General features: G+C 35.5%; 1 protein-coding gene across 4 annotated transcripts in view; it reads right to left on the reverse strand.

Moving 5' to 3' along the window:
* Window positions 1–16,260, reverse strand: part of LOC131051360 (ethylene-insensitive protein 2.2) — a 67,242-nt gene that overhangs the window by 14,158 nt on the left and 36,824 nt on the right. For all 4 annotated transcript variants that reach the window (XM_057985842.2, XM_057985843.2, XM_057985841.2 and 1 more), the window contains 4 exons: window positions 11,279–11,365; window positions 10,951–11,061; window positions 10,624–10,836; window positions 8,435–8,617 (listed from right to left, as the gene is read on the reverse strand). In XM_057985842.2, the coding sequence (XP_057841825.1) occupies window positions 8,435–8,617; window positions 10,624–10,836; window positions 10,951–11,061; window positions 11,279–11,365 (594 nt within the window). The remainder of the gene's footprint in view (window positions 1–8,434; window positions 8,618–10,623; window positions 10,837–10,950; window positions 11,062–11,278; window positions 11,366–16,260) is intronic.

Consider the following 16,260-nt stretch of genomic DNA (forward strand, 5'->3'; position numbering starts at 1 on the left):
ACTCATGATCAAACTTGAAGAAAGTTCTTTCTGATTCGCAACCACCTTAAGCTTTCATCATGATTCTCTTAGGTTCTCAAGAACATAGCAGCAAAAGGCAACACACCAAAAGATTAAGATTTTCTTTTGAAATGGGGAAAAGATCAGATTTTCAAAAAATGTAGAAAACGTCAAAAAAAACACAGAAAAAACTGCTGTTTTTTAATTTAAAAGAATTTTAATAGCAAAAAGATATAAAGAGAGCAAATGAAAATGAGAGTTTAGTCCATGAATTAAATAATATACAATTTTTTCATTTATGTTCGTATCACTGATTACATTGCATTGCACTATGCAATCTGCACGGTGCATTAATGATAACCAGATACTAATAGTTCTCAAATATTCAATTACAATCTACTTGAACAAATTAAACCTACAAACTAAGTACAAAGTTCAAATAAATCAAACATTGCCAATGACCCTTGCTGGTATGAAGAGAGCTAAAGTAGAGGGCTGCAGCCCCTGATGATGGATCTCCTAGGTCAAAGCCAGTCATAAGCTGATCAGCCACATCATTATCAATGTTGACCTCCATTAGGATATTAGAATCATTAGGATCAAGAGGGACGTCATCATTTGCAATCCACTCAAAATCAGTATCAATCTCATCGGGGTCAGTTGGCTGATCTTCCTCAACAGTACCTTTATTTTTCATATGCTTTTTACTTTTTAAGACTTCTTCCTTTTTAATCTCCACTACATCTCCCTCACTTGTCTGTGGACATAACAAATTTTTCCATACATCTTGTACATTATCAGGAGACTGAAATCCTCGGATTTAATCATCTAATGTGATCTAAAAAGTTGCTGTAATGAATCATTGTACAATTTATTTAAATAATATTAAATATTTGTTTTACTATGTAGCATTTGTATAATATGTTTTTTATTATATTTTCTATAAAAATAATATAGCTCTATTTATTTTTACATCACTGCAAAGTTCTATTTAAATATATGTTTTGATATGTACCAACTTTGTAATATATATTTTTTACTATAATTTTTAATAAAAAATATTTATGCTTTATTTAAAAAAAAACAGTTTAGGCTTTTATAAAGAGGACTAGCATGTCTCTATCCCTGAGCAATTCACTCTGCACAAAATGTACTATTTTATTCAATTTTTACTTTTTGTTTAATTGTTCAAAGTGACAACTTATCAAAAAAATGAACAAGAAAAAAACAAGTGCACGAAATGAACAAAAAAGAAAATTTGTAAATGAAGAAATAACAAGGATAATGCACTCACACTACTACATGAACTTGAATGGAACCCAGGTGGCAGATTTCCATTTTGAAATAGCTCATGCAAATCATGACTGTATGTAAAAAACACAAATGAGCCGCAACAGTTGATGTCACAGCCTAATGGCACAATCACAGTTTGTACATAAAATATTAGGGCCACTTCTAAATGCAAAGAAAATGAAGTAAAATCCTGTCAAATGAATGAGACGTGATAAAAATCTAAAAATTAAAAATCTTGGGTTGCATTAAAATCTGAAAATATGTTGAAAATTGGTCAAAAATATTTACCCTACAATTCAAATGCAATTTAGAGATTTAAATAAAATTTAACTGCAATTAAGCATGATTGACCTCAATTTCTTTAACCCACAGTCTGCAATTAATCGCATCATAATGTATTCCAGATTATTGTTTCTTTGCTTAAGAGTGATCTTTCATGGGGATTTTTAGGTGTACACACCTCTTCTTTCTTAATTTCATTGTATTTCTTTCTGCTGTGTTCAGATTTATTTGCAGCCCCTCCCATTACTTCTCTCCTTGCATTGGACAATCCTTCAATCATGTGATTGAGGGGTGGTATTATTATCATCTAACATTGAGGTGTCATTTGTCATTATATTAGTTCTACCCTTCTTTGGCTGGTATTGTGGCTCTCATCGGAAGCTTGTTGTCTCTGTGATGGACGTGTATTGGGTTTTTGCTCTATGATGGTTGTTTGTAGGAAGCTTTATGGCTGGTGGCATATCTCAATGAAGGGCACAGATCCTCTCCTACAAGGCAAAGTGTATGATCACAGGCTTTGTAAGATTTTCTATTGCCTTCATGTTGTTTCATTGAACTTAGCAAAAGAGTATCTTAGGTCTTGAGGGCTTTGAAGATAATATGCAGTAAAAGTCACGTGAGTCCATTCTATCTTACTTCATGGCAAAGTTGAAAATTGCAGTTCTATCTCAAGCAATGAGGCAATGAATGTTGTTAGGGTTGCTTCATTCTCCTCAAGCTTTGACTTCAAGCTCAAGGGAGGTTAGGGTGGAGTTGGGTGCTAGGGATTTGGGTTATTCTGCAATTATGGTTGACTTTCATGTATCAAACAAGGAGTTGTTGACAATCAATAGGATTAGAAAATATCCAATCTTTCTAACTAGATCTTTGCGTGGGTGTTTAGCATCTTTTAGCTACACACGATCAAGGTGTTTTGGAGATGATAAGTGCCTATACACTCCCCTCCTTGGATGATCATGTGTTGGTTCAAGTTGCATGGCATGAAGAGGTTATACATGGAGTCAACTTTCAGCTCTAGCAAATTTGCAATGGAGAGATAGTGGTGGTCCCAAGATCAAATCTGGTTGGAGCTAAGGATTGATCTCGTCTTGCTCCTAGGTATGTTGGGGTTGGTGGCTTGGTTGTAGTGTGGGGTGGCTGGGGAATTTCACATTTGTCATAGTTTAGTTGTGGTTACTAGGATGGTTTGTGATGTTTTAGCTAGTGTTTGCCTTCTTGTGCACTGGAACTTTGATGTTTTTACCCTTTATCTATAGCAGCCTATGTATGTTCCTATTTTGTAATCAATCTTTTGTATTCCATGGGTGGGGGGCCCTACTGAACCCAATATATTTGAAATTTAAAATCTAAATTACATATTTTCAAAATATTAAATTTTAATAAAATATTTTTAATGGAGTATTTTGCATTTGCCATAGTTTAGGTGTGGTTTATAGGATGGTTTTGCTGGCTCCAGGCTTGGAGAATTTTTCTTGTGCTCTTGTTGGTGTTCATCTTCTCATGCTCTAGAGCTTTATTGTTTTGTTTTTATACTCTGTATATAGGAGCTTAGATATGTTTCTTTGTTGTGATCAATCTTTTGTATCGCATAGGCAGGAAGCCCTTATAGAACCCCCTCTACATAAATTAAAATTTTAAGTTCTAAATACATTTAAAATTTCAATTTTAATCTAGAGACTAAATGTTGTAAATGACTTAAATTTTAAATATTATACATAAATATCTAAATTAAATACATTTAAAAATAAATACATTAATTTTAAAATATTAATTATATTAATACAAAACAATCATACTTCATTATCATCAAACAGGGATCATAACTGCACAAAGACACAACACAAAATGTACAAGGCGGGACCAGAACTTACAAAAGCACTGCTAAGCCCTAGTACCATGAATCAGCAACTTCACCAGTTCTTTGGCTAGGCTCTTGAGGTAGTGTGCACTATCACAATACCCCTCAACAAAGTTACATGGCATGACCACAGGCCAGATTCTTCTCCATCCGAAACAAAGTATTTTGGGGACGGCTAGGGGACGTCCCCCCGTCGTCCCCAAAATACTTTGTTTTGGGGGAAACATCCCAGAAACTTGGGGATGGCAGTGATTCTCAAAGGGGACGTCAACCCGTCCCCAATATGGTAGGGGGACATCCCCCCATCCTTTGACCATCCCGGGGACAGCCAGCCATCCCCCTTTTCCCAGCACATTTTAAAAAAAAGACTCAAATGCTCAAAAAAATAATTTTTTAATTTTATTATAGGTCTGTAAAACTGGATTTTCGCTAATATGATGGGTAAACATGTCTGAATCCCTTCCAAAAGCACTTGGAAATAATGAGCAGCAGCGGGTAATAAATTTTGCAAACACTTAGAATTCAGTGGTGTGTAAAAAAGTGGTTGCAAGTCTTCAATATTGGACTTTTCACAATTTTGAAAGGTAAACAGGTCTGAATCATAGCCAAAAGCACTCAGAAATATGAATAACAGCTCGGTATAGAATTTCACAAACACCCAAAACTTTGTAGTGCATAAAGAAGCGGTTGTAGGTCATAATAGAAATGGAAGACTATCAAAATATCCTACAACAAGAAAGAAACAATGAACTACATGCAAACAAGTGTTGGCATATCGACAATGTATTTTCAATTATGAATGCATATTGAGTATTGACAATGAATTATGAATTATGAATGCATGAGTATTGACAATGAATTTCGAACACAAATGTGGTATGTTAACGTTCTAAAATGTACATATACCTGCTTTTTCCATTTTTCCATGTTTTCATATGAATATATATATATATATATATATGTTTTATCTATTTTTCATATGAACATTTAAAATTTCCCTCTATTTTATATAGCCGTCCCCCCGCTGTCCCCAAAATTGGCAAAAAAATTTGCTGTCCCAGAAACTCATCCCCATCCCGGAAACTCAGGGTAACATAGCTCAACTGATATCCATTTCTAGCCTACACTACTGTTGCATCTGCATGGGCTATCATGTCTTCACATGGCAGCTTGGATTGACAAGATAGCTAAAACAATTTCCTTGGAAGCAAAAAAACTCATATTGTTCTGTTGTCTAAATTAATAAATATTCATCTTGAAACTCTTGATCAACTGCATCATAATCACTATACTCTCCTTCTCCTATCATCGAGTTGTAACTTAATGCAATGTACTGATCATCCTTATCACCATAATACTCAAAACTAATATCTTCCTTGTAGGAAGGATCTTCCTCTCTACTCACTGAGACAGCATTGAACTCGCGAGGGTGTGGCAAGCTAAGCTCTCTACAATTCCAACTCTACAAAAGTTGTTGAAGTTCTTGCTCAAGATGATACAACCACTCTTCTTCTTGTTCAAATTCTTCTCTATATGACAAATTGATAAAATTGAGATACTGAGCAGCAACATGTGTTTCCACATATCCTGATGCCTCAAGCTAAAGTTTTGCACATCATAGGAACTATGCCCATTTATCCATTTATCCTATTAAGAAGCATACAGTTTGTTTCTAGTTGAGCCTCCTTCATTTCAACTATTGCTATTTCTTGTTGTATCTACTTTCTCAGCTCATGTTCAATTTCCAATCTTTATTACACACTGGGAGAAGTGGAAAACTAGTATCATCCATCATAGTATTCATCCCATTCACATCTACCAACAGTAATACCATTTTCTACATCATAATCATACCTGTGGGTTTTCCTATGTTTTTTATTATGCTATTATCATTTGAATCTCACAAGTTGATCTCTTACATCTATAAATGCATTATTTCTACCTAAAGTACTAACTCTAGAATTAAAACAAGTATGTTTAAATGACTTACCATTAGTTTTAGTTTCCCATAATGGATGTTATTTTCGTATAGGATATGAAACTTCGTCGCGTTCTTGTTAATACCTAAGCTACCTTTTTCTCTCCATCAAGCCTATTGATCTAATTATTGATTTCTAGGTTTGACTAAAACAAAATTGCCACTTTTTAATTAAGAGACTAGTTCAAGATATGAGAGGTCAGGAGCAGCAAGGAACAAGGCATAAAGTAAGGTGTCGAAATCCCCAAAAAGTCCTGAGGTTTGAAGGAGTGAGGGGACATTGGGGATCAAGACCCGAAAGCAAACATGGAACATCGAGTCGGCACTTTGAGGTATTAGGTTTTAGGGTTTCAAGCTGGCCTGAAACCAATACATAAAGTGTAAAGGCTTGCAGAACCCCCAAAACTCTGATGTTTGAGAAGAAAGAGTACAAGGAGAGGGAAAAGAACGAGTGGGTCTACGAGGGACCAAGGAATGCAGAGCACGAGGCAAAAAGGGATTTAAGGATCTAGGGAAGTCCAAGACTCTCTCACAACATAAGGAAGGAACCACAAGGGCCAGGAATAAAGGTTTCAGGGAGACCCAAGACTTCAACACTAGGTGCAAAAGTGCCAACTAGCCCCAAAACGCTAGAATCCGACAAAAAATAGAACAAACTCCCCAAACACAACACAAACATAACTTAAATTTTCTCATGCAACCACACCTCCATAACAAATAATTTCAACTACAAACTCATAATCTGACCCCAAAAAAAACATTAAACCCAAATTCAAACATGTTTACACCTCTACAAGGATTCAGGAACCAAGGAACCACAGACAGGTTCCAATGTCCGTAAAAATCCCAAAAAGGCCTTCACCTAAGGGCGGGCCCTATTAAAAGACATTGACCACAAAAAACATCCCCAAACAACTTTACTAGGATTTTCAACAAAACACATTGATTGATTACCCTTGGAAAACATTTTACACGGGACCCAATTGGAGATTTCTCAAATCAGTTAGCAGAAATGGGTAAATAAGCTCAAAACAACAAATGAAGTGGGACTCAAGAAAAATATGACATTATTAGATTGAGTCCTTATGATGCTTGGAGTTGATGTTACACTTATGAGGCCAAAAAAGAATTGTCTTTGAATCTTTTTTTGTTCTAAATGTAGTGAATTGGTTTTTCTAAATTGATTTTAAACTGTTCAATTATACCATCAAGAGATCATCACAGCTGTTCCAATTTTTCAATCATCATAAACTTGGAATAAATTAAACCAAATCCAAAATAATTTATCATCAGTACCATCAAAATTCAAAGCAACAGACCTTATCCTATTCTCCTCATTGAAGAAGGTATGCTACCAATTGAAGACAAACCTTCAAAATATTATCTGTTATTTAACAATAGGCTGATTAAGTTTCATCAAGATAGACTTTCCCTCATTTTCCTGATAGTTGTGTTCATTTAACTTTAAGGCTAAACAAAGCTATCAATCAGACTTAAATGTGTGAAACATTGGAACATCTGTGAAGATCTCGCATTGACATACTTGTACAGTTTATTAGAATAAATTAGAAGTAAAATAAAAAATGGCTGACAACCTTTGTATGTCAACAAATTTTCATAAAAGCAACTTTGCCATTTGGAGAATCATATTTGACTCCAAACTAAAGCATGCTACCCATCTCTATATAATGACTAGACTGAAAAAGAAGAATATTTTTGCAACATTAAAGTCCAAATCGCAAAAACTATATGATGAAATTAATAAACTTTAACGTAGTATCTGTGAGCTATTATAATTAAATGTTAAGTTGCTGCTGTAGATTCAGGTTCAGGTTTGTGTCTCAAGGCTTGGTTATAGCAGTTTTGCCAAATTTCTTTTTACTCAAGTTCATTAAGGCTTGGATACACCCATACAAAAAAATTTTAAAATGTTAAAAAATAAAAAGGCGATAATTTTAATTAACCACTTTTTTTCTATGTACACCTTATTCTAATCATGACTCAAATTTACACATTCCAAGGTCAATTATTAAGCATACAACATGTTTAACTTTCCCCTAGTCTTTTTTGAGGATGGCAAGCCAGTGTGGAAGTGGCAACAAAATGGAAGCAAACGCAGAGGAAGTGGATAGTGTAAAACATGTGCAGCACAGAGGACAGTTACACTGTCAGTCAGCTAGTGAGGATAAGACAATTAAGTATAAAAGAAACCTTAGATAGGAAAGGCAGTGCACAGACTCTCAAATCTCCTCTTTTGCACAGTTTTACATGTTTCTAAAAACCCTGGGCATGGGTGATCCTGCTTGGGAATGCCCTGTGTTAGTCTAAGACAAACCTGGGCCATACCAAGGCAGGATCTGTTTCTTGCAGCTTATTTGGGGCACGTTCTTACACTAACCATACTTGGAACTGTTAAAGACCTGGAACAAGTGTGTACCTGTAAACAAGCCAACCTGGCACCAGATTAAGTAAATTTTGCGATACATTTTCTTTGACTTATCTTCTAAGGAGCATAAGCTTTTTAAACAGTGAACAGGCTTGAGAGGCGAGTCAAAGCTGATGAAATATTTACAAGCAGAGCTAAAAACCACATCAAAAGGGGCCATTAGCCAACACTACTGGAACCTTCAAAAGCAAACAAGGAATTTTGCATATTCAAAGAATTCATTAAACAGGTTTTGGATTCACATTAACAAACTTATGTACTCAAGCTCAACTGCAAATAACTAAAAAGCTAAAATCACTTGGAAACAATTTTTGGCTATCACACAGTCAGCTTCAACGCACAGAAACAATAAAGAAAAAAACTATGTCAAAGGGACAAGTGATTGAAAAACATTGGTAGTCACAGTATCACATTGCACATAGAACTAATACACCTAACCACACAAAGATTTGAATTTTGCTAGTGGGATTGGGACGTACAAACTACAAGCAATGAAACAGACATTGAGCAGCTCATGCTTAAAATAACATATATAAGCCTCCCAGCTAAATTCAACAATGCCTAAGGCTAAACAAACCTGTTCAATTAGTGGTTGTGCATCCTGATAAGTTAAAACTTCAAGTCCTGCGTTATGAAATGTTGTTGCTGCAGAGCTCAACAATGCAAGATTGACTAACAAAATCCCACTCAATGCAATTCCAATCTCCAACAAATTGTAGTGACACAAGGTCCCAATTGGTATAGTTTCCAACTTTTGCTCCTGCAAAATACAACAGTGCCAAACCAGTGAGGAATTGAAAGGGTAATATTAAATTTTATCAATCTACACTGACATTATTTCCAAATAAAATCAAATTCACTTATATCAGAATCAAGACAAAAAAAACATTTCTATTAAATTCCTAATTCAATTTACTTTAACTTTCTTTGTCAGCAGACATATTTATCTCTAGAACTGTGACCCCATGAATAAACCTGCTATAGATTTGTGGAAGCTTAAAAGGCACTTCAATTTTAAAAATGTAACGGTACACATACAGATAGAGCAATTAGTTGATCTGATATCAACAGACTATGAGTATCAGTAGATCAATGTAATGTACTTAGCTTGCCTAGTAAGATAAAGGGAAACCGCGTACTACACACATCAACGAGAAAGAGAGAGAGAGAGAGAGAGAGAGAGAGAGTATTTATGTCCATGAATACCAAAGTTGGTCAATGGAACTTGAAAGAACAACCCATAACCAAAGTTGCATGGACACGGATACAGCCATTTTTAAGACCCCCAATATGGATACGGCTGGATACGTCATTCATAAAAAACACATACACATATATTTAACACTATTTTCTAAGTTGTTAGAGGAGATTTTCATTACTTCAGAAGCAATATAGACACATAATTGCTACATAAATTATTATAAGTTGATTTAAAAATTTACAATATGCAAAAATAGTAGAGTTCCATTGGAAGATAACACAAAGAATGGGTCACTGAAATAGAAAAACATTTCATTTGTCTTTCTCATTTGGTGTAGGTCGTGTTTATACCATTTTTTTTAAATGCATGAATGTAGTTTTTTTAAATTAAATTTAGGAATATTTATGTCAATTTTTTAAAAAATCAAATCACATGGCATCCGGCATGGTTAGAAAATCAAAGTTTTTTGGGCACATGTGGGTACAATATTGGAAGTGTATCCGGGCTATATCGGATATGTCTCCATTTCGGATACAGGGATACGCACGCCCAGGAAAGGATAAAAGAGTTTCCAGCTACTCTGCCCATAACAATAGAAGGTAAGTCAAAAATGAACTTTAAAATCTACATGAAACAAGACGTTACAAACTAAAAACACAAAAACAATATCCTATTTTATATTAATAGCTTCAAATATATAAAAGTAGAAATGAGATTAAAGGAAAGGGTTCTCTGTCACATAAAAAAAAAAATCATGACATGAGGAATCTTGTCACCGAAGCTAAAGTGACTTCTTTTAGCAGAAACATATCTGTAAAATAACAGCATAACACCTAGCTAGATAGAATCATGATTCTCAAACAATTAAGTAGATATCAGTGTAGCTGAAGCCTGAAAATGCAACAAGAAATGGAACTTGTTATTCAACACTTTGAGGCCTGAAGTCTCCAGATCAACTGCTGGACACTTTGCAAAGTTCTTTCTTGGATCTGCTAGTCCATTCAGAGGCCAGGTGAACAGGTTGAGGACAATGGATCTGGAGAAGACCCCTTTTGCCATGTTGGGACATTAGATTGACAGCATAAAAATCAGTATTTTGCCACTTTGGTAGGGGCAAGGCGTACCCTATCCCTTGAATCAATTTGGCTTGTCTTCACTTTACAGGGTCATTATACAAAAAATCCTCAATAACAGCAATGTCGTGTTGTTAGTAGTGCTTGTAACTTTGTAAGCAGCTAACAGTAAAATGCTTGCCACGAGGTGGGGTACATGATTGTGCAGAACAGGGGTATTCAGTCCACTTTCACAGATTCTCTTGCAATGCCCCAAATGGTTGTGACGAAGCTCTTAATGCCCTTGAAGATGGTTGCTTCTAACTAACAAAAAATTCTAACAATATGGTTGAACCCAAAACATGTAAACACCAAATATGTCACACACAGAGACTTAAGTATCCACAAACCCTAGAATTTAATAATATGATCAGGAAATCACAAAAAACTTTTTTCTGAGTAAATCAATGCTCAAGTATCCATCAATCTCACAATCAGGAAATTGAATCGTACTTGAACAACAGAAGAGTGAAGATAAAAATTGTGAGGCATGATGTTTGCACCAAGAAGGCCAACGGCCATATACAGACTTTCACGCCTCACTGTAGGGAGTAGTCCATTCATGATAAAGGCAACATTCTGCTCAGTAGATATACTGTCAAGTACAGAGAAGATAAGCATCAATCCTGCTATTATTACAGCTAAAACTTCCGCGCGGCGCTTGCCCTGCAAAATCACCATCCATCGAGAAACTATTGTCAGATTAAATACAGTCATATACAAACTCTTTTATGCCCCCATCATGCAGCTAAAAGAAATGATCGGCTTTGAATAGCATACCAAGTGTGGAAAAAGTATCGGAAAAAGAAATACATCAACCGTGCTCAATATTACACACACACGCATATCCATATCCAGTAGGAGATTGAATCCAGTAGCAGTTCCCAGAATCTGCCACATTTAGGAAAGAAATGTCATATATTAGAGAATTCAATTTGGTAGCAGCTTGGTAAAAAAGACCATTTATCATTTCCTCACCCATTTACAACCTATCTTCATCATGATAAGCAGTTATAAGCATTAGAAACATTCTAAAATAGCTGTTTACAGCTTGTAAAAATACAATGCCATCGACTCGGACAATGTTTAAGAGCAGATAGGATCATACCATTGTCAAATTCAAAACCAAGACAGATGCCTCACATTGTAGCCACAGTAATAGACACACAGGTCGAGGATATTCTTCAGCACAGATCTTTTCCATGTGAATATGCAAAAAGAAATGCATCAATTGTAAGACATCTTGAAGCGAAAATAAAATTTTCATAACCAGGAAAAACACTGGGATATTTAAACAAAAATTATTCGAAATTGAAACAACCCAAAACAATACTGATACTTGAGTTATTTAGAACAGAACAGCAAAATTAAAAGCCAGTTTCTTGTGCCTGAGTAAATTTACATCAAAGTAATAATGGCTCAGAAGTTCACAACAGATAAGCTTTGCTATAGATATTCACATAAGCACATGGGCTTAAAATCTACATTTGTTAAATAAATGCATCTGTGACAATATAAGAGGAAAGCAAATCTCTAGATCTCGACCTACTCCACAGAATATTCTAAATGCTTAGGGAATGATATTTTTCAAAATAAAATTTACTTAGAAAAACATACTACCCAAAATAAAATTATTTTATCCACATTTAATAGGAAAGCATGCCAGAGGCAAGTTTGTATAATAGATGACACTTAGATTTAGTCTGCCCAAACAAGAGATGAGAAAAAGGTGATACTGATGAGTTTATTTATTCTAAATGCTTAGGGAATGATATTTTTCAAAATAAAATTTACTTAGAAAAACATACTACCCAAAATAAAAATATTTTATCCACATTTAATAGGAAAGCATGCCAGAGGCAAGTTTGTATAATAGCTGAGCCCGAGGGATTCATCAAATGGTGTAGGTGATGACACGCACATATTACAGCGCCTTCCTTTCTTTTCTTAAACAGAGGAGGCAGATTTGCTTTGATTTGGTTCAGACAGAAACCTCGATATAGTCTCCCAACCGGCTATTTTAAAAACAAGGATGATTTGCAGGGCAGTTCTCGGGTTAGTAATCTGCAAAGACCGGATCTGGTTCTTGAGGAAGCTTCCTCTCCTGTTGTCACAGAATCATGGTTCACCACTTCGGGCTGAGTTGCATGTGTCGCGGGGAGCTGTTAGCAGAACAATGCGACCGACTGTTTGACATCGATGTCGATGGGCAGGCAGCTATTGTCGCGATCGTTGAGGAAGCGCTCAGCAGAGAGAGACATTGGTGTGATGGTTTTATCTACGAAACCATTCTTTGTTTGTTAGTGGTTGTTCTACCTTCCAAGGAAGCTTGCATTGAGAAAATGGACGGGTTCATCAGGGCAGTCGATGCCAATGCTGTAGGTAATGCAGTCATGGAGCTGGAAGAAGAGTGGGCGAGTATTCTGGGTCCTTTCTTCAACCCAGCGTGCTTGCTCTCGGACATGGAAGTCTCAGACTCTGAAGATGAGCTTCAGGTTGCTGCCAAAGAATTGCGGTCAAAGAAGGAAAACTTCATGGGTAACGCTTGGGACGTATTTCGTGCAGGGGTCTCCACTGGTGATCTGGGTCCATTTCGAAGGATGATGAACAAAGATCTGGGCTGGCTGTCAGAAAACAATATTGAAAAGGTGGCAAGTTTGGGTGATCGCATTGCAACTATTCTGAGGCTAATGTAGTGGAATAGCTGTGTTTGGATAATGTTTTTTTGTTGTTTTTATTGTATGGACCATATCCTTTTTGAAGGTCCAGTGCATATGTAATACTGCTTATAATCAATATAGGGCGCTATCCCCACAACAGATAGCACTTAACTAAAAAAAAAAAGTTTGTATAATAGATGACACTTAGATTTAGTCTGCCCAAACAAGAGATGAGAAAAAGGTGATACTGATGAGTTTATTTATTCAAACTTCCACTACCAGCATTCACTCTTTTAAAATCAACATATTTCATTCCCACTCTGTCTGTTAAACATAATCCCAATCCATTAAATTGCCACAGGCCCACAATAAATAATGATATTAAGCAGGCCTTTTGACAGAAGACTAATTAGCCAATGAATTAGGCAACTGTGATATAATCATATACATGAAAAGTCTGAATAAATTTAACAAAACACCAAATCAAGTATTGCCACAATAATTATAATGTTCACATCTTTGATAGCCAAATTTAATATACTAATATGTAATGAATTGATACACACAATGGGGATCTCCCCATGCTATCCTATCAAAAGGAAACCCTTGGAGATGTTTCTATTGCATCCCCCTTCCCATTTGCTCTATGGCCCTCACTCAAAATTTATAAGAAATAAGACATTAGAAGTTAGAACATCACTAATCCAATGGGAAGAGTTCTTCTTTTATCATCCTCCTCTGTCTTATTTATAAATGATAAGGCAATATTGAGTACTGTGCACATAATGACAATTTTTACTTAACAAAAGTCTTCTTTTTGATCTCAAGCTTTAAAACTTCTATGAAGAACTAGCTCTTCTACTTTGCCACACACTTCAATTCATGGACATCAAACCATCTTGCACATATTTTCCACCCCCAATAAGTCACTAGATATGCCACCAAATTGCCAATCCTCTTGAATGTGTTGGTAGGTCATAGTTTGCAAACTTGGACTCAACTTTAACTAGGTAGATCCTAAATTTAAGAACTAGTTGAAAACCAGAGATAACCTCACCAACTTTTTTTTAAAATAAACAAGGCAAAAATTGACTTTTTCTGTCTAGAGCCACATATTAGGACACGTTTTAGTATACAGGCATTTTTAAGCACATTTTTGCATTTGAGGGCGATTTTTTCAGTGGCCACATTTTTTAACACACAACAAATCAGAGTACACAACTGGAACAGAGAAAATACAAGTTTTTGCAGTGTTTTGGGATGCTTTTTACCCACTTCCCCACATTTCGGCAAGTCTCAAGTTAACCCCACAAAAACTTGGTCATGAAAAAAAGTCATGAGTACACAGCAAGTCACCAAGCATTTTTGAGATTTTGCAAACTATGGGTAGGAAATCTCAAAATTCTGAGTGTCCATCTTAATTTCTTTAACACTAATATTATTTTCTAGCCATTGTGAGAGCTCTTTTTGGTTGCTACAACAATTAGCATAGAATCACCCTTCCAACTAAAGTGTTTGCAATCTATTTTCCTTAGACAATCCTAATCTTTCTAAAAGAGCCATTGCCTCTACCTGATTTTTTGTATCAAGTACCAAGCAAACTAGAAACATTATCAATAATTGTTCAATGACATATCTCAAGATCCTTCTTCCATCTAATCTTTATAAGTTTTCTTCCACGTATCTTTAGGCTTTTAAAGCCTATTCTTGTCAAACCAATTACCAAGTACCTTGATCAACTTTTATTCTTTTAGAATTTCCAATTCTTTTTCAAAGAACTTATTTGAATTGAGCATCTACATGCAGACCAGTGTTGACATTCAAATCTCTATCTTCACCATGCCCTTTGCACCATATCTTTCTTCTGCCTAAATATTCTAGAGTTTCTTTCTAGCCATGTATTCCAAATCATAATGGCTGGATGTATTGTTGGGAACTCTCATTTCAAGGACTTCTTGGCCAAGCCAATACCCACTCCATTACTGTTTCCAATTTAACTCATCCTATTTCTGAAAGGAAGCCTAAGTGCGGAATAATGCTTCCAAATGCTAAATCTAATAGGAGAGGTGATGCAGAAATTTCTTACAAACTTTTAAACAATTGCAAATTAGATAAACACATGTAAAATCAGATTTAACAAATAAAACCATAACACCAAATTTACACTTTCGGGAAAAAACCCATACTCCAAAAGCCAGACTCGATTGTATTATTCAGCAACAACAACAGTTACAATACAATGTACAGAGCCAATGCTCTTCAGGAGTAGCTACAACAGAGATTTCAAAAACAATTCCGGCAGCATAACAACGCCTTCAACCTGTCTCTCTCTCAAAAACAACTAAGGCATCAACATATTAATAGAGCTCAACACAAAGTGGTATGTGCCCATGGTTTCCAAAACCAACTTCAAAGCCCAAGAGGTAAGTTGTGCCACAAGCAACATCTTGCTAATCCAATGAAATGTTGCACATAGCAACTTCCGAAGCAACAACACCTATCTCTTCCATAACAGTCATCTTGCCAAATGCAATGTAAGTACGACATAGAAGTTACCATGACCAAATAGGTGCCTTCCTTACCTCACACAACTTGTCAAAAGTGAACTCAAATAAAAAATGTTATCTGCAAAAATATAACTCTCCGTGACTCTTTCACCGAACTAGAAACCGCCATGGTCATAATAGAAATTTGACATAATCTCAACATAGCAACATATGACACTAGTTCCCAAAATTTCAGTACTTCCAAAGTGGGTGAAAAATAAAACAAATAATTAAATAACCAAATTAGCATGTTTGGACTCTAAGGTTGAGACATCTTAATCCCAACAACTTCAATTTTACTAAAGAATCTTCCTCATTCATAGCTTCAAAAACTAATGATGTTTCCTCTCTTCTAAACAAATATAGAAAAAGTATTGATGAGTGGTGGTATCTACATACACGGTCAAGGCTCCATTTTCTTGCAGCCTCTTGCAATTAAAATTCTCTCCCAACTATATACCCTTTTCTTTTTTATTTTTCTCGTTTTTCATTTGATGCTATCATGCTCTATATTATATTTTGTAATAATATAATTTTATAATTTATGTTTTAACTATTAAATTTTGTTTCTTTAATTATAATATTAAATACTTAATGTTGTATTCAAACTCAACAAGTTGGAAGTTCTTCTTCAGCTGAGCAGAATTAAGTACATACTCCATTCACTTGATCAAGTGCAACCATTCAGGTGCAAAAAAAGCAGAGGATTTGGTCTACATACACTCCAACCTTCATCTCTTGTCACATAAGAAACCTGAATACAATGAGGGTATGACAAAGGATCTAAACGTATGCCGATTTAGATGCTACAAATGCGCAACTTGTCAAGCTCTCTATAGATTAGGCAGCTTCTGCACTTGGGACAGCTAGTGGGAGTGGAAATC

Source organism: Cryptomeria japonica, chromosome 11, assembly GCF_030272615.1.
Source record: "Cryptomeria japonica chromosome 11, Sugi_1.0, whole genome shotgun sequence".
NCBI classification, from domain to species: Eukaryota; Viridiplantae; Streptophyta; class Pinopsida; order Cupressales; family Cupressaceae; genus Cryptomeria; species Cryptomeria japonica.